The 24,799-nt window shown below is 39.6% G+C and overlaps 1 protein-coding gene and 1 non-coding gene across 2 annotated transcripts in view; one reads left to right on the plus strand and one right to left on the minus strand.

Moving 5' to 3' along the window:
* Positions 1-24,799, plus strand: part of LOC134742221 (uncharacterized) — an 81,351-nt gene that overhangs the window by 19,405 nt on the left and 37,147 nt on the right. Inside the window, exons 3-4 of the mRNA XM_063675238.1 lie at positions 15,097-15,248; positions 22,671-22,812. Coding sequence (XP_063531308.1) covers positions 15,097-15,248; positions 22,671-22,812 — 294 coding nt within the window. The remainder of the gene's footprint in view (positions 1-15,096; positions 15,249-22,670; positions 22,813-24,799) is intronic.
* Positions 24,227-24,298, minus strand: Trnae-cuc (transfer RNA glutamic acid (anticodon CUC)). Its single transcript has one exon. It is a non-coding gene; the product is annotated as a tRNA-Glu (tRNA).

Consider the following 24,799-nt stretch of genomic DNA (forward strand, 5'->3'; position numbering starts at 1 on the left):
ATGTTTCTTGTTTGCATTGTCAAATTTACTTACGAAATTACTAGTTTATTGACTTTTATTTTCTTTTACTAGCTAAATATTTACAGTACAAAGTACCTATCTAACTGTAACGTAACACTATTTGCGGTAAAAGTTTCTAGCGGCAGAGGCATTTAGACAATTCAAGTGTCATTTGAAAATTTAAAGACACTTCAGAGACTGTTTACCGAGCAACAAACAAGTTGGTACCGTAACACAAGTTGTGCTGAAAGCGATGCTATTTGTCAACAAGGAGCCGGTTGAGTTGGTGCTGTTGTGAGACAACTGAGAGCTGTTGTGATACAGCCGAGACACGTATGACGACGCCAGGCAACATTAACATGACTCAATTATGTGGCAACCGGCACAAGCCAAAATAGGTTTCATATTGTAGTCTGAATTAGCATCCATTCGAGGCCATAGAAATTAGTTTTGCCTTGACCACAAGACCTGTAGAAAGAACAAAATGCCACAGTTATAGAAATTATAAATACTTGCTTAGTAAGTACTCATTTGAATTAAGACATTGCGAAGCCAACTGGGCCCATGTGATTCTGAATGTACCGAGTTATCAAGATCTCACTATGAGATTTCAAGATTTTCTCGGTTTGTACATTTGTAAAAAAAAATATTTGTTTTTCTCGGTTTGCAAGAAAATGCCTACGCCAAACCGCGCGTCGCGAATTTTGAAAAACTTAAATAAATGTAAATTTTCAAGTCTTGCTCATAATAGTAAATTCTAACTAATTAAATAATCAACCCGGGCAATTGTTTCTTGTGAACTCAAAGCTAACAAGCGTTAAGATTTTTAGTATTTGCTCTGGCGTTATCTGACGTGATCTCATAGTATGAAGATGGTAAGCACAACAGCTATCTTGATCGCCTTTTTTAGTTTTCATATCGTCGCCGACGACGGTGTATATCGACACGAGTGTCAAGTCGCCTCACTACAGCAAGAACGATGAGGTGGCGAAGGAGGCCGACGATATGGGGGACGCAGTCAGGGTCATCGAGGTGCTGGAGCAGACGTGCTGGCTCAGCATCAGGACTGTGCTGCGGGATGGAGAATTCGAGATACAAGACCTTATCGCGTTTATTGGTAAATAGTGCTTTTTATAGCATGTCCAGTAGGGCTAAGATGGTCGGCTCTTTATCATTTGTCACCATGCCTATCACGTTTTAACAAATATGTAAGTGCGAAAGTGACGCGTGACAGGTGATAAAAATGCGACCATGATACCGCTGCAGGTTAGAATAAATTAGTCTGCTTTTGTTTGTCTCGTATTTAGGAACTGTTGGTTGTGCATATTTCCAAAACATACAAACTACTTTTTTCAGTACAATAATATGCGATCACCCTAAAAATCTCATAGCATGAGAGCATGACTAGGAACTTATATTCAGATCTCTGTTATTACACAAAACCAGCGGACTTAATCAATCTATTCCGCGGATGTCGCGCAAACTTGACAACCAAACTAAGTTTTGGTAAACAGTGAGACATTTGTAATGTACAAGTAGTGTGATAAAACTTGCAATGAGTGCCTTGCCTACCAATTATTCCAAGAACTTACTTCACTATGTTTGGTAACATTTATTTATTTTCTTCTCACGCTTAAAAAACAGGAATTTTAATAATTTTCCGTCGATAAGGGTGCTTATCGACGGAAAATGATTAAAATTCCTGTTTTTTTTGCTCTAATCGGAAGCTGTCGGCTAACCGTCAATTTCTCTCGACATCGACATCTAGCTTGATAACACTGTTATGGACTTGATCATAACTAAAATGGCAGTCTCGGAGCGCTTTCTCGGTATTTTATAGACTGTTGTTAGTCTTTATGGCAGACTCGTGTTTATTGAGTGTTTGAAAGCGATTTTATTTTATCTAACATGTTAAAATTATCCATTCGTGCTTGTGAGAAACGTGGCCGTAAAATTGCTTAACTTTGACTTTTTTTTTTATTGAATAAGGAAACAAATTACAGTTTGTTAGATTATTACAAGACCCATCGTAGGCAAAACCTTATGGAGGTTTGTGTGCCGATGGGGAGTTCGAGAATAACATAAAGAAAAACAATATTATATCCTATATCTTATCATAAGTATGATTCTTAGTATACATAGCTTGTGTCGTTAGTTTTTAATAAGTGCATTTTAACGACTGTTTTATATGTTTACCATTTAAATATTTAGCACAAACAACTTCTGGCAGATCATTCAATATTTTAGGTAATTTATATGTGTATAGCCTAGTGCCATATATGTTGTTATATTTGGGTATACAATATTTGTTTTGCTTCTGTAGACTTCTTAATTTTGTACATCTTTTGTGTTCTTTTAGTTTAGTAACATGGTGATATTCTTCTGTTAGTATGGCTAGTTTACACATATTTTGAACTGGGAGTAAATTACAGTATTTGAAAAGTTGGGAATAGTCTGTTTCGTACTTCTTTTTGATATGCTTAGGTACAAGTGTCTTCAATAATCTTATTTGTAAGTTATATATTTTTTCTATATATGTTTTATAGGTTTTACCATAAGTACTCAGAGCGTAACCGATCACAGAGTCAGCAAGGGCTAAGTACAACATACGTAGGGTTATGTACGGTAACTTATATCTTAATGTTGACATTTTACTTAGGATGGCTCTCAACTTATCGCACACATAATTAATGTGCGGTCCCCAGTTGAATCTGTGGTCGATTATTAACCCAAGGTACTAGGGAGTACATGTGCTCTGTGACCACTTCAATTTTTTCACAATTACACGTTGTGATATTATGCTGGTGCAGGCAGCTATGTTGGTGTGCAAATACAGTAATATTATGAGTAGTTTTATTGTGAGCTGAACGAATATGCATTATCTTGGTCTTTTGGGCGTTAATTACTAAACCGACATCGTGCGCCCATTTGCAGAGGGTGTTGAAGTTGGATTGCATTATGCGTTCTGCGGCAGCTATGTCACGGTCGGCTGTGATAATGCATGTGTCGTCCGCGAACTGATAGACAGAGCCCTCAGTTATTATGTTGCACATATCATTAACATACAGCAGGTATTCCGTTGGGCCAATTATGGATCCCTGCGCCGTGCCTTTTTCGGTTTTTATTTCGTCACTGTATGTGTTGTTTATTTTTACTCGTGTATGTCTATTTTTATGATAGCTTTTCAGCAAGTTAACTAGAGGGCCCTGTATACCGCTCTGCTCTAATTTGTAATATAACGTTTCATAATCTAGCATTTCAAAAGCTTTGCTGAAATCAATGAAAACAACGAGCACATGCCTGTTTTCATGCATGTGATCGTTGATTTCATTGTTGAAGTCACGAAGTAGCTGAGAGGTACTTCGATTTTTTTGAAAACCGTAGTTAGTTAGTTAGTTATGCTGGGCATTTTCCGCAAATCGACATCCAATGTGCCTATTTTGCGTGAAACGAGGTAGCGCTACTCTAACCACCCCAGCTCCTCCACGAAGCCTAGCAAAGTCTTCAGGTTGCTAGTTGCCTCCTTTAGTGTGCATGGATTCCCTAGGTATTTGCTCCTATATACTTCTACCTGTTTACAGTCTAGGAGAATATGTTTTGTTGTTTCTTCTTCTTCCATGCACGCTCTGCACATGGGGCTGTCAGTTTTACCCATATTATGTAGGTGTTTGTTTAGTGTGTTATGCCCTGTTATTAATCCTACTATTTTACGTAGTTGGCTTCTTGGTGTTTTCAGTAATATTTTGGTAAGCTTGTGGTTCAGTTCCGGTAGAATTTCTTTGGTTTGCCTGCATGTCTTCAATTCACTCCAGTACTTGTTGTGCAGTTGTCTGTTATGTTGTTCTAGCTGGTTGTGTATGTAAGATATTGGTAGAGGCATAATGGGCTCGGGTCCATATGCCGGTGTTTCTGAACCTTTCCTGGCCAGTTCATCCGCTGCATCGTTTCCGTTTGAAAACCGTATTGTTTACTGTTAATTATATTGTTTTGAGTCAAAAAGTTACTGATTTCGTTACCGAGGTATCTCTCAATTATCTTATCGATACACGACAATATAGTAATTGGTCTATAGTTATTACAATCACTATGCGCTCCTTTTTTGTAAATAGGGCGTATTATACCCGTTTTGAGTTCGTCGGGATATACCGATGTGGCAAGGCAGGTGTTAATCAAGTGAGTAAGAATTGGTGTTATTTTAATACAATTTTTTTTAATGTCCATGACTCGAATTTTGTCATACCCAGGGCTTTTTCTATCATTTGATCTTTGATTATTTTAGAAATATTGTCGCATGTCGCCTTTTTAACCCTCATTTCTATTACGTTACACATTCTAATTAGTAAATATACACCTGCCTAGGTGCTCTAGGTGCATGGTCATCTTCAAAGCATTGACTAAATCCTAATTTAGCAATGGTAGCTACAGTAGTAACATAGGTACAGTCGATTTCATAAATATGTATATGTGTATATATTTCTTCACCATAATCCATTGCAATGAGGTGATAAAGTGTATACATATTTGTGAACTCGACTGTACTATTGCCAACTTACGACTTGGTCATTTAAATAAGATGACAATTTAAAAAATAGAAATGATAGATATATTCGTTCACTCGCGTGATCGTAAATCTTTTAGGTCGTTTAATTGAGCAATAGTTTCACGTCTTTTGGTCAGGCTGATAATTAATAGATAACTTACACGCAAAAGTCTTTAGCCCAAACCAATCTCAAAAATAACGTACAGCTTTTAATCGTTTATAGCAATTAATTAAAATTGCTATGCGTAAATATGACATTGTGTTTATATAGAACGCAAAGTGTATAAAAAAGTGGACGGCTTATCAAATTGCTGGGTAAGTATATAAAAATAAACTTTCTAACGCTTTAAGCTAATCAATAACACATTGATAGTCTATTTAACTTGACAGACTGGCGATTATACTCATTCATACCGCTATATTACTTTGTCATCGAAAATCTTTTAATCAGTGTAGATAAATAACATAATAGTTACGACAGGAAATCTTATTTAGGGTAAAGAGAAATAGGGCCGGGAAATTGTCCGGTCGACTCTAATTCCTGTTATAAAAAAAAAAAAAAAAAAAAAAAAAAACAAAAAAAAAAAAACAGGAAATCTTACAATTATTGATATGGAAGTTTGTATCTTACAATTTACTCTTACTGTATTTGTCAATAATTATGTAGAAAACAACAGATGCTAAAGAGGTGAGATACGTGCTTATCCTTAAGTCATCCATATATTTTTACACAAAATGTAAATATTCTAACTGAGTATTTATAAACTGTAACTGAGTCAGTCATTAAGTATAGCTGTAATAAATAATTTATTATTTAATTTTATATAGCTACTCGTTCGCTTTGGTGCAGAAAAACTCGGCTATAGTTATTTGTGCAACAAGAGAGGAAAGTTGGTTTTTCTTGCGAGTGTTTATTTTGAGTCCCGAGAAAGCGAAAGGCTCTATAATTGAATCACGAGCGAAGCGAGTGATTCTAAGGTAGAATCTTGAGCGTAGCGAGGGACTCAAAAACACGAGATTTAAAATAACTTTGCTCTCGTATTGCACACATAACTTTTCACCTCAGTAGTGAGAACATATTGAAGGTTAAAATGTATTTCGAATTACACAGAATAAACAGAAAAAAAAGTATTATAATATGTACGATACGATACAATACGATACGATACGATACAATACGAGACCGGACCGGACCGGACCGGACCGTACCGTACCGTACCGTACCATAAAAAAAAATGTAATAAAAGTATGAAGTTCATGGACTTCACTAAATTAAAAAGCTACATTGTTTCACTCCCTGGAGTGAGGAAAGTCGCACTTTCCTCACTCCAGGGAGTGACGAAAGTAGGCTTGTTCGAGCTGCTGAGGTGAAAAATTACTTACTTATCTTTAGTGTTTATTTTATATTTGCTTATAAGAAAAACCTGTTACTTGCGTCACGTTTTCTTCGTTAATCGTGTGTAATCTGACATGAAACTCATTGCAATAACAGCCTCGGTAATTTACTAAGTTGATTATGATTGATGATTGTAGATGATTCGAAGTGAAAACAAATTGATTATGCAGGTGGATAATGTTGATATAACATTATAAATAATGTTCTAGTTATTTAGTTAACATGTTTATTAGCAACATGTCTAAGTGTCAGTGTGATGGTCAATAGGGTGAAAGTGGATTGTCCAGGTTTGTAAATTGCCTGGACCCTGGACTCTACCTATCTTACGAATTACTAATATATGCAGAAATACTCCTGTACATTTTTATTTATTATAGATGTAACTTTCTTGCGACTGTGCAGCATATTATGTACAGTCGCCATCAGATATATAGGAGCGGCCAAGGCGCTCACAAATATCTGAACACGCCTCTATTGTCAAGGCGATAGAGTGCGCGTTCAGATATTGTGAACACCATGGCCGCTCCGATATATCTGATGGCGACTGTACTACGCATAACGATTATTAAAATAGGTAGTGAAAATTATTTAATAGTTGTACATTTACCTATTCAACCCTTTTCTTGGCAATGTATCTTACAAGATATAATGTTTTATCCTCTTTTTGCATTTTTTGTGCTCGCTTGGCAAGCGAGACTTGATCATATTCTTTTTCTTATTTGGCCAAAATAAAGGGTACACTTCTAAGCGTAGAGTCCTCTTAACATGTGACACATCAACTAAAATGGATGTATTATCTCTAGTGATGGGCAGCGGTAACATTCCCGCTACCAGTAAGTTTCCATTTGGGAATGTTACTAGTAAGTTACCAATGTTACCAGTAACATTCCCAAAAGCCGGTAACATACGAAACTGATGATAGTGATGACTTATATGAGATAAAATAAGGTTCAAAACTTATTTTTTTAGTACAACTTACTCAAAAATATGTCCCGTAGTTCTTAATTCGCTGGCATAAGAGCTATGGGATCAATTTTATAAATTTGGTATACAGATAGTGAGCACCGGGGAAGGACATAGAATACTTTTTTATCCCACTCACCCCTTAAGGGGATGGAAAGGGGAGTTGACACTTGTATGGGGAATCAATAACCGCTGAACCGATTTGGTAGCAGTGGTTGATTTAGTTTGGTATGGAGATAATTTGGGTCCTGGGGAAGGACATAGGATAGATATTCGCGGGCTTGGTTTCCGCAACTCGACGTCTTACTATTGCGCCTATTTTGCGTGAGGGACATAGGATAGGTTTTACCCTAGAAATCAACCCTAAAGGGGGTGAAAAGGGGAGTGGAAATTTGTATGGAACCCAATAAAACCGATTTAGATGAAATTTTATATGGAGATAGTCTTAATTGTTTGGGAGGGTGTAGAGTAGTTTTTATTCCCGAAGTCATCCTGTTCTCTTCTCCACTCTTTTAACACTCACTCAAAGTGCCGCTGGTAATGTATGATGAAGGCAGCTCAAGACCTGGAACACCTGGAGTGCTCCTGGGTGCAACGGGTCAGGGGTAACAATCGCTCAACGTGCTGCTGGTAGTATATGATGGATAAAGCTCAAGACAATGTGGAGTGCTACTGGGAGTAAAGGGTCAGGGGTAACACTCGCTCAACGTGACGCTGGTTGTATATGATGAGGAAAGCTCAAGACCTGGAACACCTGGAGTGCTGTTGGGTGCAACGGATCAGGGGTAACACTCGCTCAACGTACCGCTGGTAGTGTATTATGGGAAAAGCTCAAGATCTGGAACACCTGGAGTGCTGCTGGGTACAAAAGGTCAGGGGTAACACTCGCTCAACGTGTCGTTGGTAGTGTATGATGGAGATAGCTCAAGACCTGGAACACCTGGAGTGCTGCTGGATGTACCTGATGAGGGTAAAACTCCTTTAATCTGATGTTGGTAGAGTATGCTGTAGGCAGGTTAAGTTCTCCAAGACCTGGGACACCTGGAGGTCTGCCAGATGAAGCAGGCGTCTGACCAGAGCTACCACACGCTTAACGTGCAGTAGATACTGTTTGCTGTAATCAGGTTGAATTTTCCAAGACGTAGAACACCTGGAGGTGACTTCCCATGGGTCACTCGGTGCCTGCAAGACTTTGGTGACCAAGTTTCTGCTGGAGACGCTGCTGATCTCCCACCAGGGGGCTACCACAAGCTGAATGTTCAGCGGGTAAAATTTAGGTAGTAAAAAGGGGTGGAAGTTTGTATGGGGAAACAATAAATCTAGCTGATTGTTTAAAAATAAGCTACCCAAATTACTAATTCCACGCAGACGAAGTCGCGGGCAAAAGGTAGTATTTTATATATAAACTACTACTACTACTCTAATTTCAAATTTGATTAATTAATATAAAATCGAAATTCCAACAACTCAAAAATGACGTTGGTCACTTGGAACGTTATACAAAACTTGCTTTTGCCCGCGGCTTCGCCTGCGTGATTTAAGAATCTATGTCGTTTTGTCTAATGTACAGGTTGCGGGGGAGGCAGGGGAAGGAGAAAATATGGTTTTATAACTACTTACAAAAGATGGTTTATATGGTATATGGTTCGTAGGTAGAATACATATATATGTACTTACGATGTTTTGCATTTTACTTAGAATGGAAACCTTAACTTATAAGAAGCAAACAGACAACCACCTTCTTGTAGCACCTTGAATGTACTCATTACGGATGCAGGAAGTTTCCCGATGACGTACTCCTTCCACCCCGTCCGTCCCGCCGCGCCGCCCGCACTCGTCTAGGTACCGATTGACGATGATCGAGATGGCACCAAATAAAATTTAAAAATCTATTAGGATAACGCGGGTCTCCATACCTCAAAACCAAAATTAACCCTTATAGGATCACGTGTGGCTGTCTGTCGGTCCGTCTGTTACAACCGATTTGCTCCAAAACTACTGGACCGTTTGAATTGCAATTTGGCACAAATACGAGTACTTTCAAGAATTTTCATGAGCACATTATTCAATTTCAAAATCGATGCGATTTTCGTAATTAACGTCCCAAAAAACCATAAAAACGACACCCATATTGATATTTAGACATTTCAACCCCATTGCACCCCAACAGGGGAGATGGTTTTTCACGTCCGTCACGTTGGATTTTAAAATCGTTCTTGTTTTCCTAATTAGCAACCCGATAAACCATAGAAACAATACCCATGTTGATTTTCAGACTTTGTCACCACATTTCCCCCTATTAGGAGGGAATTTGCAAAAAAACCAGTAACACGTGTTTATTCATTTATCGTTAGGAATACTCCTGTGAAGTTTCGAATATAATAGTCTAACTAATCTTGTTTCCCCATACAATCTTTGAACCCCCATTTAACCCCCTTGGGGGGTGAATTTTGAAAAAATCATTTCATAGGGCACCCCTAGACCTTATAAGAAACCTACGTGCCAAATTTGGAATCTCTAGAACCAGCGGTTTGGGTTGTGTGTTGATATGTCAGTCAGGCAGTCAGTCAGTCAGTTTCTTCTTTTATATATTTAGATGTTGATTGGTTTATTCTAATAATTAAACTGATTTATACACATATTTTCTTTTACTTTATTTCCAGTCTTCACTTTTAATCATTATTTCCAGATAGTAATGTTCCCAGTAACTTTGGAAAAATACCTGGTAATATTGGGAATGTTACCGGTAACATTGGGAATTTACTCTCTCAGAGATTCCTTAACTGTTTTATGACTGTAAATAATAGCATTATTATTTTATTAAGTATTTAACACGAAAAAAGCATATACAATTCTAATAATTTTTTCAAAGTTACTCAATGTTACCGATCTGGGTAATGTTACTGGTAGCATTACCAGGAATATTCCCACTTTTGAGTAAGTTACTGGTAACGACCCATCACTAATTATCTCTAAGTACTGACATTATAAATGATGGCGCATTATAAAACATGATGCGCGTACGGCGTGCAGCGGTAAGAAAACCGCATGCGCAACGAGTGCGGAACATAACGCAACAGATAGCTGTAATGTAATCTTCTCAAATTGAGCTATTTGAGCTGCTGAACTGAATGTAAGTTTATGACGATTGACAAAAATAGTTTTTCCGAAAAAATAAATGTAACGTTTAAGGTTATTTCAACTCCGAGCAAAAAATACTTTTAATTTTTATGTTTTTTCTTATTGCATTATTTTTGACGCTCTCTTCGCGTTTTTTGAATGAAGCAGTGCAATACTGACTCATACATTTTATATGAAAAACTGGGAAGTGGGGACACTAGAGACACTGTAGTGTCAGTAAGTACACTAGATCTTATAAAGCCTTTTCTAGTCAGAAATATATCAAAGAGTGAAAAGACAAGTTTGACGTGTTCTCATCGTAAAGTGCGTGTAATAATACTAATGATATCATCACACATTTTTTTGTAGAAAAAAGGAAGTTTCTAAGATACCTTGCTCGTGGAAAATAAAACTCACATGCAGTCCCACAATAAACTGTAGAAAGACTAAATTAGACCCATAACAGGATGACCAACATTTCTTGACAAACGATCAAATAGGTAATGTTGTACCGCGTCGTGTGTCGTGTGTTGTCACGTGGTGGCACACAGCAACGTACAGACGCACTTCTGCGGCAGAGTTTTATATATGAATTAGTGATGGGTCGTTACCAGTAACTTACTCAAAAGTGGGAATATTCCCGGTAATGCTACCAGTAACATTACCCAGATCGGTAACATTGAGTAACTTTGAAAAAATTATTAGAATTGTATATGCTTTTTTCGTGTTAAATACTTAATAAAATAATAATGCTATTATTTACAGTCATAAAACAGTCAAGGAATCTCTGAAAGAGTAAATTCCCAATGTTACCGGTAACATTCCCAATATTACCAGGTATTTTTCCAAAGTTACTGGGAACATTACTATCTGGAAATAATGATTAAAAGTGAAGACTGAAAATAAAGTAAAAAAAAATGTGTATAAATCAGTTTAATTATTAGAATAAACCAATCAACATCTAAATATATAAAAGAAGAAACTGACTGACTGACTGCCTGACTGACATATCAACACACAACCCAAACCGCTGGTTCTAGAGATCCCAAATTTGGCACGTAGGTTTCTTATAAGGTCTAGGGGTGCACTAAGAAATGATTTTTTTAAAATTCACCCCCCAAGGGGGTTAAATGGGGGGTTCAAAGTTTGTATGGGGAAACAAGATTAGTTAGACTATTATATTCGAAACTTCACAGGAGTATTCCTAACGATAAATGAATAAACACGTGTTACAGGTTTTTTTTGCAAATTCCCCCCTAATAGGGGGAAATGTGGTGACAAAGTCTGAAAATCAACATGGGTATTGTTTCTATGGTTTATCGGGTTGCTAATTAGGAAAACAAGAACGATTTTAAAATCCAACGTGACGGACGTGAAAAACCATCTCCCCTGTTGGGGTGCAATGGGGTTGAAATGTCTAAATATCAATATGGGTGTCGGTTATTTGGGACGTTAATTACGAAAATCGCATCGATTTTGAAATTGAATAATGTGCTCATGAAAATTCTTGTGCCAAATTGCAATTCAAACGGTCCAGTAGTTTCGGAGCAAATCGGTTGTAACAGACGGACCGACAGACAGCCACACGTGATCCTATAAGGGTTCTAATTTTGCTTTTGAGGTATGGAGACCCGCGTTATCCTAATAGATTTTTAAATTTGTATTTGGTGCCATCTCGATCGTCGTCAATCGGTACCTAGGCGAGTGCGGGCGGCGCGGCGGGACGGACGGGGCGGAAGGAGTAAGTCATCGGGAAACTTCCTGCATCCGTAATGAGTACATTCAAGGTGTTACAAGAAGGTGGTTGTCTGTTTGCTTCTTATAAGTTTAGGTTTCCATTCTAAGTAACATGCAAAACATCGTAAGTACATATATATGTATTCTACCTACGAACCATATACCATATAAACCATCTTTTGTAAGTAGTTATAAAACCATATTTTCTCCTTCCCCTGCCTCCCCCGCACCCTGTACATTAGACAAAAAGCCGCGGGCAAAAGCTAGTTTCGTATAACGTTTCAAGTGACAAACGTCATTTTTGAGTTGTTGGAATTTCGATTTTATATTAATTAATCAAATTTGAAATTAAAGTAGTAGTAGTAGTAGTAAAGGGATAATAAATAATGATCACAGTTTTATACAAAATACTAGCTTTTGCCCGCGACTTCGTCTGCGTGGAATTAGTAATTTGGGTAGCTTATTTTTAAACAATCAGCTAGATTTATTGTTTCCCCATACAAACTTCCACCCCTTTTTACTACCTAAATTTTACCCGCTGAATAGCTTGTGGTAGCCCCTGGTGGGAGATCAGCAGCGTCTCCAGCAGAAACTTGGTCACCAAAGTCTTGCAGGTGTTCCAGGTCTTGAGCTATCTCCATCATACACTACCAACGACACGTTGAGCGAGTGTTACCCCTGACCTTTTGTACCCAGCAGCACTCCAGGTGTTCCAGATCTTGAGCTTTTCCCATAATACACTACTAGCGGTACATTGAGCGAGTGTTACCCCTGATCCGTTGCACCCAGCAGCACTCCAGGTGTTCCAGGTCTTGAGCTTTCCTCATCATATACAACCAGCGTCACGTTGAGCTAGTGTTACCCCTGACCCTTTGCTCCCAGTAACACTCCACATTGTCTTGAGCTTTATCCATCGTATACTACCAGCAGCACGTTGAGCGATTGTTACCCCTGACCCGTTGCACCCAGGAGCACTCCAGGTGTTCCAGGTCTTGAGCTGCCTCCATCATACATTACCAGCGGCACTTTGAGTGAGTGTTAGAAGAGTGGAGAAGAGAACAGGATGACTTCGGGAATAAAAACTACTCTACACCCTCCCCAACAATTAAGACTATCTCCATATCAAATTTCATCTAAATCGGTTTTATTGGGTTCCATACAAATTTCCACTCCCCTTTTCACCCCCTTTAGGGTTGATTTCTAGGGTAAAACCTATCCTGTGTCCCTCACGCAAAATAGGCGCAATAGTAAGACGTCGAGTTGCGGAAACCAAGCCCGCGAATATCTATCCTATGTCCTTCCCCAGGACCCAAATTATCTCCATACCAAACTTCATCTAAATCGGTTCAGCGGTTATTGATTCCCCATACAAGTGTCAACTCCCCTTTCCATCCCCTTAAGGGGTGAGTTCTGGGATAAAAAAGTATCCTATGTCCTTCCCCGGTACTCACTATCTGTATACCAAATTTATAAAATTGATCCCATAGCTCTTATGTCAGCGAATTAAGAACTATGGGACATATTTTTGAGTAAGTTGTACTAAAAAAATAACTTTTGAACCTTATTTTATCTCATATAAGTCATCACTATCATCAGTTTCATATGTTACCGGCTTTTGGGAATGTTACTGGTAACATTGGTAACTTACTAGTAACATTCCCAAATGGAAACTTACTGGTAGCGGGAATGTTACCGCTGCCCATCACTAATATGAATGCTGTTTGTAACTACCCTACCATGTTCAATTCATGTACCTACCTACAACATAGCATAATATATAAGTAGTTAAAATATTTAACCCCCACAACTACCAGCTTGCCAAAGTACCTAATAATTTTAACGTCCATCATTAGTAACTCCATGCTCATACCTAACCTAACCTTTCATCACAAGTAGACCCGCCCGGCAACTCGACACCATTTTACTTTCATATTCATCCTCGATCAAACAAAAATTAACTTTATCCACCACATCATACGATTGCAATTTAAACATATGCGTGTTACAGTAGTACTAAGTGAAATTGGAAATGGTAATTCTTAAGGCTATAACAATGAGGTTGATTTTGCAGTGTCATTGTGGTGCTGGTTACAACATGTTACGGGCAGGTGGTTATATAAGCGATGGGTCATGCCGGTCATACGAGGCCTTGACATTTTGTTTTGTATATGTGTACACGTACTCTTACATGTACATATATATGTGTTGTTAGATATAAAAGCAACATTTTAGTTGACCTTTGTAAAAAGGGCATTTTTTTTCTATTACGACATGTATTTTAACATGTATTTAAAAACGATATTTCATATTTTTTGTTACCTAGCAAATAGATGTCACAAAAATTACTTGATGTGTGATATCATTTGACCGTTTTGACCTCACGCAAACACAGTACAATTTGACACTGGGCTAAGGGTTTAACCGGATAACCCCGGGTTAATGGGAAGGAATATTTGGACCTAGTTAAGCGACAAGTCGTATTTTATTTACAAACGTGTAGCCTGTAGGATACCTAATATTCCCTTCAATTACTTGCATTTCGTTAGCCGGTCTCGAAACCGCATCTATGCAAAATTGCATACATAACTTCTCGGTCTGCGCTTTACCACACGGTCTCTTTGTATAGCTAATATTGTGACTAAAAGCACAATTTCACACGTTTCATACCTAGAGCCAGTGAAGGCCAGTAGGTAGCCCAATTTCGGTAACAGCCATCGATATACATCTCCATCGTGACGACGGTATTAAATGTCAAATGTTACTTCTCTATAAAGCTCGACTGACGTTGCGACTTGCGACATGCCATCTCCGAAATCATGACGTGTAAACGTAGAATATAAAATTATTGCAGGATGTGTAGGTATATGTATAAGTTGAAGCGCTACTGAAGTAAATAAATAAATAAATAACTTAGGTCTTAGAAAATCATCAGATTTTCGAGGCGAACAAATATCTGCACACTTTTATGAAGGTGATAGAGTGTTCATATAGGTTTATATAGTTGGTCAAGCTAATCTTGTCAGTAGAAAAAGACGCGAAATTCAATTTTTTTATGGGGCGATAACCCTTCGCGCTTACATTTTTTAAATTGCCGCCTTTTTCTACTGACAAGATTTGCCCGTAAGTGTAGTATATTGACAGACAATTTGTAAACTATTACAAATGCAAAGGGTTAGCTATGGGTGCTACCTAACCTAAGCCTGTTAAAAGCATTTGCGTTATTACGTATGGCAAAAATATATTGACATAAATCGTTAGTTAGAATAAAGAGAAAGCATTAAAACGGTATTTTTATGATTTCTAAACCAACATTTATAATTATTCTCGTTTTTTTTTACAGAATGCGACAGCGGCGACTCAGGCCACCTATACGAGTCACTTGAAACACCGCCACTGGCCGCGCACGAGGCAAGGCTCACGCATGACACACGCACGTACGCGCTAGATGACGACTTTGACTCGTTCGACAGCGACACAGAGGACGAACACGAGGTAACTAACTACAGTACATAAGTATTAGTGTTAAAACCACCTGTACGTGTCGCTGGAGACACCGCCACCGGCCGCGCACGACGTACGCACGCTCTAGATGACGACTTTGACTCGTTCGACAGCGACACCGACGACGAACACGAGGCAACTAACTACAGTACATGAGTATTAGTGTTCTGGCCGTGTACGAGTCGCTGGAAACACCGCCACTGGCCACGCACGACGTACGCACGCTCTAGATGACGACTTCGACTCGTTCGACAGCGACACCGACGACGAACACAAGGTAACCAACTACAGTACATAAGTATTAGTGTTCTGGCCGTGTACGAGTCGCTGGAAACACCGCCACCGGCCACGCACGACGTACGCACGCTCTAGATGACGAATTCGACTCGTTCGACAGCGACACCGACGATGAACACAAGATAACCAACTACAGTACATAAGTATTAGCGTTCTGGCTTGAGGGGCTACCGCGAAAACCGAAATTCGCAAATTGCGGGGATCTTTCTCTTTTACTACAATGAAGGCGTAATTAGAGTGACAGAGAAAAATGCCCGCAATTTGCGAACTTCGATTTTCGCGGTTATAGCCCTGTACGAGTCGCTGAAAACACCGCCGCCGGCCGCGCACGACACACGCACGTGACAACAGTGACTCTGCGGTCTCTGCACTTCTTATTGATGGGTCCTACGTATTACGTAAGTGTCTCGGTATGTATAGCTCCGAGAATTTACGATTTTCTTTGCCTGGCCTATCATCTTGATATTCCTGATCGTCACCAGGTTTGTTCTAAAAGCAATCTGTTTTTCCTTAAACAAGCTTTTTAGCTAAATATCGTGATATTTTTGTCACTAGTTGTTTGTTTAATTCAGACAATAAAAAATTAAAATAAAAAATAACCAACAACAACCAAACAATGTTACACCGAAGGAAGATAAAAATACATATACTCTGTCAAGCAATTTCCGTCAGTAGAAGAGCGGCAAATTAAAAAAAATTAGGTGCGAATAGTTATCGTCCCATAGAACATTTGAATTTCGCGCCTTTTTCCACTGACAAACTTGTATGACCGGCTATAGCTTTCTATCATGATTTCTATCTATCTAGATTTTATTCATGGCATATAATATGAAGGTACTAAATACAAAGATAGTTTTCTAAGTTACAGCCTGAAATCACTACGAAATGTAGCAATTTTGGGAATAAATAAAAAATATAAATGCCACAAGATATATATATTGATATTTACAAGCCACGGAAATCAACCTTATTAAATAAAATGCCACGGAAATCAATTTTATAAAAATGCCACGGAAATCAATCTTATTAAATAAAAAATGGCTAAAGCCTACTGGTACCAGTGGGGATCAGCCAGGAGTGAAGGCTGCGAGTAATAAATATTTAACAGTGGTTTAAATTATAAAAGATATAAAAAGGAAGACGTTGAGTAGATTGCCTAAAATTGGTAGGTAGGAAATAGGTTGGTCACTTCCCTTGAGAGAGGAGCTGCTAGGAGAAACAGGCCAAGGCCTATACCGGTTCCGGTCAGGCGGATGTCGGAGCCGCAACCAGGGATCTATGCCGGACACTGTGGTATGGCGTGCGCCGTGATCCGTGTCCAGAAAAAGTAGGAGCAATATGTTCTCCAAATAAAATGAAAAACTGCGGACGAAGAGAAGGGCCACGCTATAATAAAGTGATGAAATGAAAACCAATAAAATAATAAAATAGAATATGGAACGGACTTACCCGCGACAAAAAGCGGTTATCCTTATTTCTAAAGGGTCGGCTATTCACGTTAAAAAAACTTCCGTGATCCTGGATAAACCCGGTACTTGTTATAGATGGGCAGAAATGGCAGAATTACTTTTATTTTGTGAAAAGATCAATAACTTTTTCAACATCACATCTAATTCCTTCTCACATTGACAGTTTTCACACCTTCATCTTTTTTTCATTCTTTTGGCAGTTGTCAAAGCAAATCAAAGAATTCACTTGTAAAGAAAAAAGGTTTCTCCTAAAGCGTTATGCTGCAGACATCCTCTAACATACACAAAAAAAGGTGGTTGTTATGAAAGGTATCTCAACACAAATACCAAAAAAAAGGGCACCTCCAACAACTAAAAAGGTCAGACTGAAGTTCCTAGTATTACTTCATAGTCATGTTACAAATATGGGAAATGAACCCGCAAACAATTGATCCTTAACCAAGGTGTCCTTTCTTCGTAACCAATAAAAAAAACTTTAAACGCTAACAACAAATGATTGTTATGAAGATGCAACCAGGCGCAAATAAACGGTACCTTATGACACTCGCGAAACGAATTATGTAAGCAACAAAAAAAACTAAATTATCGCAACTTTCCCGAAAGCTACTTTAAGATGTCTTTGACGTGATAAAAACCAACGTGTGGTGAGCTTACGTCAGCCAGTTCATAAACTTGCGGCGAAATACGCCTGACTATGCGACACGAGACAAACCGCGGAGCGAACTTCCCGCCAGTTCCTTCTCCGACAGGGCAACGTTGAAAATTCTTCCGCCATACTATTTCACCTGGCTGAAACATAACAGCCTTCCTTTTCTCATTATAGGTGTTTGCGTTCCGTTGAAAAGCAAAAAACAAGGAATCAGCAACTTTCGCATAGATGTCTTGGAGTGCTACAAGACACAAGGCGCGATCACTCCGACTACGGACCAACTCTGGGCCTGGAGTCTGAGAATGGGCACGTTGTCGCGTAGTCTCCACCTCACGTCCATACATTAAAAAATTAGGGGTATATGAAGTTGCGAGGTTTACGCATGAATTTAAATATAATGCTACTTTTGGCAAATTCCTTGCCCAAGTGCGATTATCATTACCTGTCAGAATACTAAGAGTCGTGATTACGGTTTGATTGTAACGTTCAGCGACGTTGGCCTGAGGCGTGTAATAGGGCGTGTAACACGGACCGGGAATATCGTAGGACCTTAAAAAATCTACGAATGCTATGCTACGGAAAACAGTCGCGTTATCACAAAGAACGTTGAATGGCGTTCCATAGCGCAATATCACTTCCGACTCCAAAGCAACTGTGATAGATCTCGTATCAGCCTTCTTCAAAGGTACCAACCATACAAATTTTGTAAAAACGTCAACTATGGTTAAAATATATCTATATCCGTAATAGGCTATCGGAAGAGGACCCACCAAATCTATGGAAATTAAATCTAGTGGAGCGTATACAGGTCTTGGATAAAGCTGGTGCCCACGCGGTTGTGTGTTAGAAATCTTGTATGCTTTACAGACTTGGCACTCCCCAAGGTATTCGGTTACATCGCGATACATATTTGGCCAATAGTATAAACTTCTCAATTTCAAATAAGTTTTCATGACCCCAGGGTGAACATTCGGGAACCCGTTGTGAATCTCAGCGATAGCCTCTCTTATTTTATCTTTAGGCAAAACCGTCCGCCAGGAGTTAGTCTCTAAAGGATTATTAACCGCCATCTTACGCATTAGAACCCCATCCCGTATTGCATACGCCGGAAATATTTGTGGCGATCTTGTTGTACCTGTAAACACCCTCTCGAACCAGGGGTCAGTCGTTATGCTGTCACCCCGTCTGAAGGAAATCAAACCAATCTGGGGACGAGAAAGAACGTCTGGGACAACGTTTAATGCGCCTTTTCGGTGCTCGATCTCAAAATCGTATTGGGATATTAGAGTAGCCCAACGAGCTAGTCGGCCACTTGGATTGTCTAGGGTAATGAGCCATTTTAGGGCAATGTGGTCTGTAATTATCTTGAACTTTATTCCATCGAGATAGCCGCGAAAGTGTTTAATAGATTCCAAAACCGAGAGCAGCTCCCGTTCTGTCGTTGAGTAATTGCGTTCCGCTTTTGAAAACAACCGTGAGTAATAGGCAATTGGATGCTCCTCTCCATTAATATTTTGGGCTAGAACCGAACCAAGACCAACCGAACTGGCATCACATTGCAACACGAAAGGCTTTGTAAAGTCTGGACATGCCATAACCGGAGAATCAATAAGGACCGTTTTTAATCGCTTAAACGCAGATTCAGACTCACTGGTCCAACTGATGGGATCTTTGCCTTTCTTTTTTCCGATAAGAGACGTTAAAGGTGCGATGATAGATGAGAAATTATCCACAAAACGTCTGTAGTATGAGCACATACCAATAAATGCCCGTAGAGATTTTGCCGTCGTAGGCGTCGGGAAATTACTAATCGCCTCTAACTTTTTTGGATCGGTCTGGAGCCCGCGTTCATTGACAATGTACCCCAAATATCTGAGTTCCGATTTGCAGAATTCACATTTCTTTAGATTGATAGATAGACCGGCCTCTCTTAAGCGATCGCGGACTTTGGTGATTAGGTTTAGATGACTATCAAAATCGCGAGATACTAAAATTAAATCGTCCACGTAACCAAATACAAAGTCGTCTGATTCAGCTGAAAATTCATAGTTGACTATCATATCAGTTAGCCGTTGCATTTCTGACGCAGCATTCGTGAGCCCAAAAGGCATACGGACAAATTCAAATAACCCGCGTTGAGGAACAATGAATGCTGTACGTTCACAGCTGTCCTTGTCGGCGAGCGGAATCTGCCAGAAGGCGCTCCTAAGGTCAAGCGATGTGAGGTATCTGGCACCACGTAAGTTATCCAGGATGTCTTGGATTCGCGGAAGCGGGTAGGAATCGCGGATAGTAACACTGTTTAATTTCCTACTATCTACGCAGAATCTCACACTTCCGTCGCTTTTTGTCACCATTACAACTGGGCTTGCCCACGGTGACCGAGAAGGGAGTATGACCCCCATCGCAAGCATCTTATCAATCTCTTCATTGAGAACCTTCAATTTGACAGGAGACAGTGGGTAATAACGCTGACGAATAGGCGGTCCAATTGTCTCGATTTTATGGGATAACCAAGATGTACATCCCAGACCTATCTTGTCAGAAGAGATGTCTTCCAGGGTGTTTATAACGGACTGGAGTTTGAGTTCTTGATCGGCAGAAAGGACTCTTCTCGGATGTAAATATCGAGTATCACTAGCCTCGATGCGTCCGCTGACAGGAACGTGAGTAGACGGCACAAAAAGCTTACCGCTATTCTCACCTTCGAAAAACTGTTTGATGACCGATGTCAATCCGCACACATCCCAAAACTCCATTCCGAGGATAAATTGTGTAGGTAACTTCCTACCTACGAGACATGGGTGGGTAATAGACATTCCATGAAAAAAAATGGTAAGTTCTACTCCACCAAGAATCTCGATCGGTGAATTGTCCGCGGATACCACTACTGGCATTGTACCCGTGTAATAATTTAAACCTAAACCCCTAAGAAGTGAGAGGTCGATGAGAGACCTCATAGCACCAGAGTCTAAAAGAGCTTTAACAGGAATACCAGAAACAGAAACTTCGACAAATAATCTATTATCAAGAGAGTTGTTTATGACTATCGGCGACACCGAAGGATTGAGCGTGGCGCCGCCAACATCTAGTTTTTTTGTGGCGTGGGAGGGTTACAGTTGGAACAATTCCGGGTCACAGCACCTGCCCGCTTGCACTGAAAGCACACCACCCCTCGAACGTTTGGACACCCCCTATAGTCGTGTCCCAACATGTCACACTTAAGGCATGCTGGACTTAGGGCGTTAATCGGAGCCACTGTAGTAGCCGGAACCAGCTGTGGTTCGAATGATTCAAAATTTTTAGCTACCTCCAGCAAAGCGTCCATGTCTCTTATAATATTTGTGGCAAGACATGGGTGATATCGCTTGTGTAATCCGTATTTGACGATAGTAAATAAGTCGTCTTCACCGACTGGGGCACGTAATTTAGCATTAAGGTCACGGACCTGTATGACGAAATCGATAACGGTCTGAGTATCGGACTGTTTCAGTTCTCGCAGTTGACGTTCTGTTTTAAAATCAAAATCAACAATATCGAAGGTGCGCATAAAGGCTGACTTTAGCTCAACATACGAAAGCCTCGGATGGCGAATAGCGCGAAAATATTTCAGAGCGCTGCCGGAAAGTAGCTCGTGAAACCTCTGTACAACGTAGGATGGTTTAACGCCGCGCGCAATGCCCTCCTCTTCAACCCGACCGAAAAAATCGCGAACACAGCTCTCACCCGAAAAGGTAAGACACCATTTAGTCAGCGACTCTGGTTTCCATTGGTGACTCGTATACATCGGACACGGAGATGGTCCAGACTGCGGTGGTGGTTCCGCGAATTGACTTGAGTGCGCGTCACCGCTATCCATGGTTAGCACACGTGGATTCGGGTCAGCAAACGGATTTAGAGATCGGTGTGGAGTGTCGCCAATGGATCCTTCACCTTGATTTGACATTATAACACTACTGTTCTTGGGCACGAAACTAAGCGTTACAGTAAGGCCGTTTGACCGGACTCCCTCCCCTTTTTTTAACAAAAAAAAAATTAATATCGAAAGTTTATTTAACAAAAAAAAACAGTTATTTTTTTAGTTCGGGCGCCAAATTTGTAGCAATTTTGGGAATAAATAAAAAATATAAATGCCACAAGATATATATATTGATATTTACAAGCCACGGAAATCAACCTTATTAAATAAAATGCCACGGAAATCAATTTTATAAAAATGCCACGGAAATCAATCTTATTAAATAAAAAATGGCTAAAGCCTACTGGTACCAGTGGGGATCAGCCAGGAGTGAAGGCTGCGAGTAATAAATATTTAACAGTGGTTTAAATTATAAAAGATATAAAAAGGAAGACGTTGAGTAGATTGCCTAAAATTGGTAGGTAGGAAATAGGTTGGTCACTTCCCTTGAGAGAGGAGAGTGAGCTGCTTGGAGAAACAGGCCCAGGCCTATACCGGTTCCGGTCAGGCGGATGTCGGAGCCGCAACCAGGGATCTATGCCGGACACTGTGGTATGGCGTGCGCCGTGATCCGTGTCCAGAAAAAGTAGGAGCAATATGTTCTCCAAATAAAATGAAAAACTGCGGACGAAGAGAAGGGCCACGCTATAATAAAGTGATGAAATGAAAACCAATAAAATAATAAAATAGAATATGGAACGGACTTACCCGCGACAAAAAGCGGTTATCCTTATTTCTAAAGGGTCGGCTATTCACGTTAAAAAAACTTCCGTGATCCTGGATAAACCCGGTACTTGTTATAGATGGGCAGAAATGGCAGAATTACTTTTATTTTGTGAAAAGATCAATAACTTTTTCAACATCACATCTAATTCCTTCTCACATTGACAGTTTTCACACCTTCATCTTTTTTTCATTCTTTTGGCAGTTGTCAAAGCAAATCAAAGAATTCACTTGTAAAGAAAAAAGGTTTCTCCTAAAGCGTTATGCTGCAGAAATTACTATAAAAATGTTGCTAAATGATGTTTCGATAATTTCAGTCTGCCGCTCATCAAGCACCAGCACTGCCAGCATCCCGTCTTCCAGCTCCGCCAAGTGCTGGATATACGCTCACCAAGATAGCCAGCGTGGCTCACAAGAAGATGCGACAGCTGAAACGGAACTTCACCAAGCGATGCTCCGGTAAGTGTTTTGGTTATTCCATGCTCAGCAAGCTCCAGCACTGCCAGTTTCCAGCTCCGCCAAGTGCTGGATATACGCTCACCAAAATAGCCAGCGTGGCTACAAGAAGGTGCGACAGCTGCAATGAAACGGAACTTCACCAAGCGATGCTTCGGTAAGTGTTGTGTATTCCATGCTCACCAAGCACCAGCACTGCCAGCATCCCGTCTTCCAGCTCCGCCAAGTGCTGGATATACGCTCACCAAGATAGCCAGCGTGGCTCACAAGAAGATGCGACAGCTGTAACGGAACTTCACCAAGCGATGCTCCGGTAAGTGTTGTGGTTATTCCATGCTCACCAAGCTCCAGCACTGCCAGTTTCCAGCTCCGCCAAGTCCTGGATATACGCTCGCCAAGATAGCCAGCGTGGCTCACAAGAAGATGCGACAGCTGAAACGGAAATTTACCAAGCGATGCTCTGGTAAGCAATATAATAACTTTTAAAACATCCGACACAAACATAGTTAACCTACAGAAACCTACAGAAATCCTTATAAGAGTCATCTCGACCCGAAAAACCTTACTCAATCATTTCATTTGTAGGGGAGCTACGATTCTTCAGACAAATTATAACTCTTTTCTTTTTCCACCGAGGGTTAAAATCTAAGTAAGTACCTAATTATAGTAAGAGCCATAGCGAATAATGCTCGAACATGCTTAAACTCACGAAAAAACGGTACGAACAAATTCTTTTTACGTTAGAGCAAGCATCGTCCACCGCCAGAATAGGGTTGTTGACACATTTTGAATGTTATAACTAGATCTAGATAAATATATAAAATGAGATAGATATAGATAAGTTTTTGGCAAAAATTTCATTTTTGGTACAAGCTTTTATCGCTGACTGTACTTTTCTTTCCACGACCAACTAATACTCATCGAGACAATTTTAAAAACCGCAAACACAATTAGGTTGCGTTGTTTTATCACAGAGTTCCTACGGCCACCTCCTGTCTCCATCATCAGATCAGCTCGATGGTACCATAATATTGCATTGTGACACCGGGAAGTGGGTCAAACTTAACTTGCAAGATTTGACCCTTACAAACATGTTACGTATAAACTTAAAAAATATATGGGAATAAAAAAAAAATACGTTTCAAATAAAAATAACTTCCAAATAGGTAACTCAAATACCCTATTGTGGAGAGTTTTTTCGTTGGCCTTCGGATAAATTACCTTTTGCATATATCTAAGTTTAGGCTAAAACTGTATTTTGCATTTTATATAAAACCCCTGTAAATAAGCGGTAGCACTTAACAAAAATAAGTAGTTAAGGTATTCTGACCACTAAACATATACATATCATAATTACTTATTTATTGTATCTGTACTTTATACAATTGGATAGTTAAAAAAAAAACAAAAAAGACTATTCCGATACCGGGAATCGAACCCGAGCCTCCTGGGTGAGAGCCAGGTATCCTAGCCACTAGACCATATCGGATGTTGTAGAGCGGTCCGAAATTCAGTGTTTGATGGAGATTTAGTACAACTGTATAAATATACCTAAAAATAAAAACATTGTCTCGTACCGAGTGAGTGTGACATAATTTCTCGCGCTAAGACAGATAATTTTATCTCTATGCTATCTTTTCATTGAGTACCTATATTTAAAACATACTTTTGATAGTGATTATATTATAGTTAGCACTTTGCCAATTTACTTTATTTTAAAATGATAAGAGAAGTATAAAGGGGTTTTAGGGTTCCGTACCCAAAGGGTAAAAACGGGACCCTATTACTAAGACTCCACTGTCCCTCTGTCTGTCACCAGGCTAGGCTGTATCTCATGAACCGTGATAGTTAGCCAGTTGAAATTTTTACAGATGGATGTATTTCTGTTACCGTTATAACAACAAATACTAAAAACAGAATAAAATAAATATTGAAGTGGGGCTCCCATACAACAAACGTATTTATTTTGTCGTGTTTTGCCTAATGGTAC

This window comes from Cydia strobilella, chromosome 6 (genome assembly GCF_947568885.1).
Source record: "Cydia strobilella chromosome 6, ilCydStro3.1, whole genome shotgun sequence".
Classification (NCBI taxonomy): domain Eukaryota; kingdom Metazoa; phylum Arthropoda; class Insecta; order Lepidoptera; family Tortricidae; genus Cydia; species Cydia strobilella.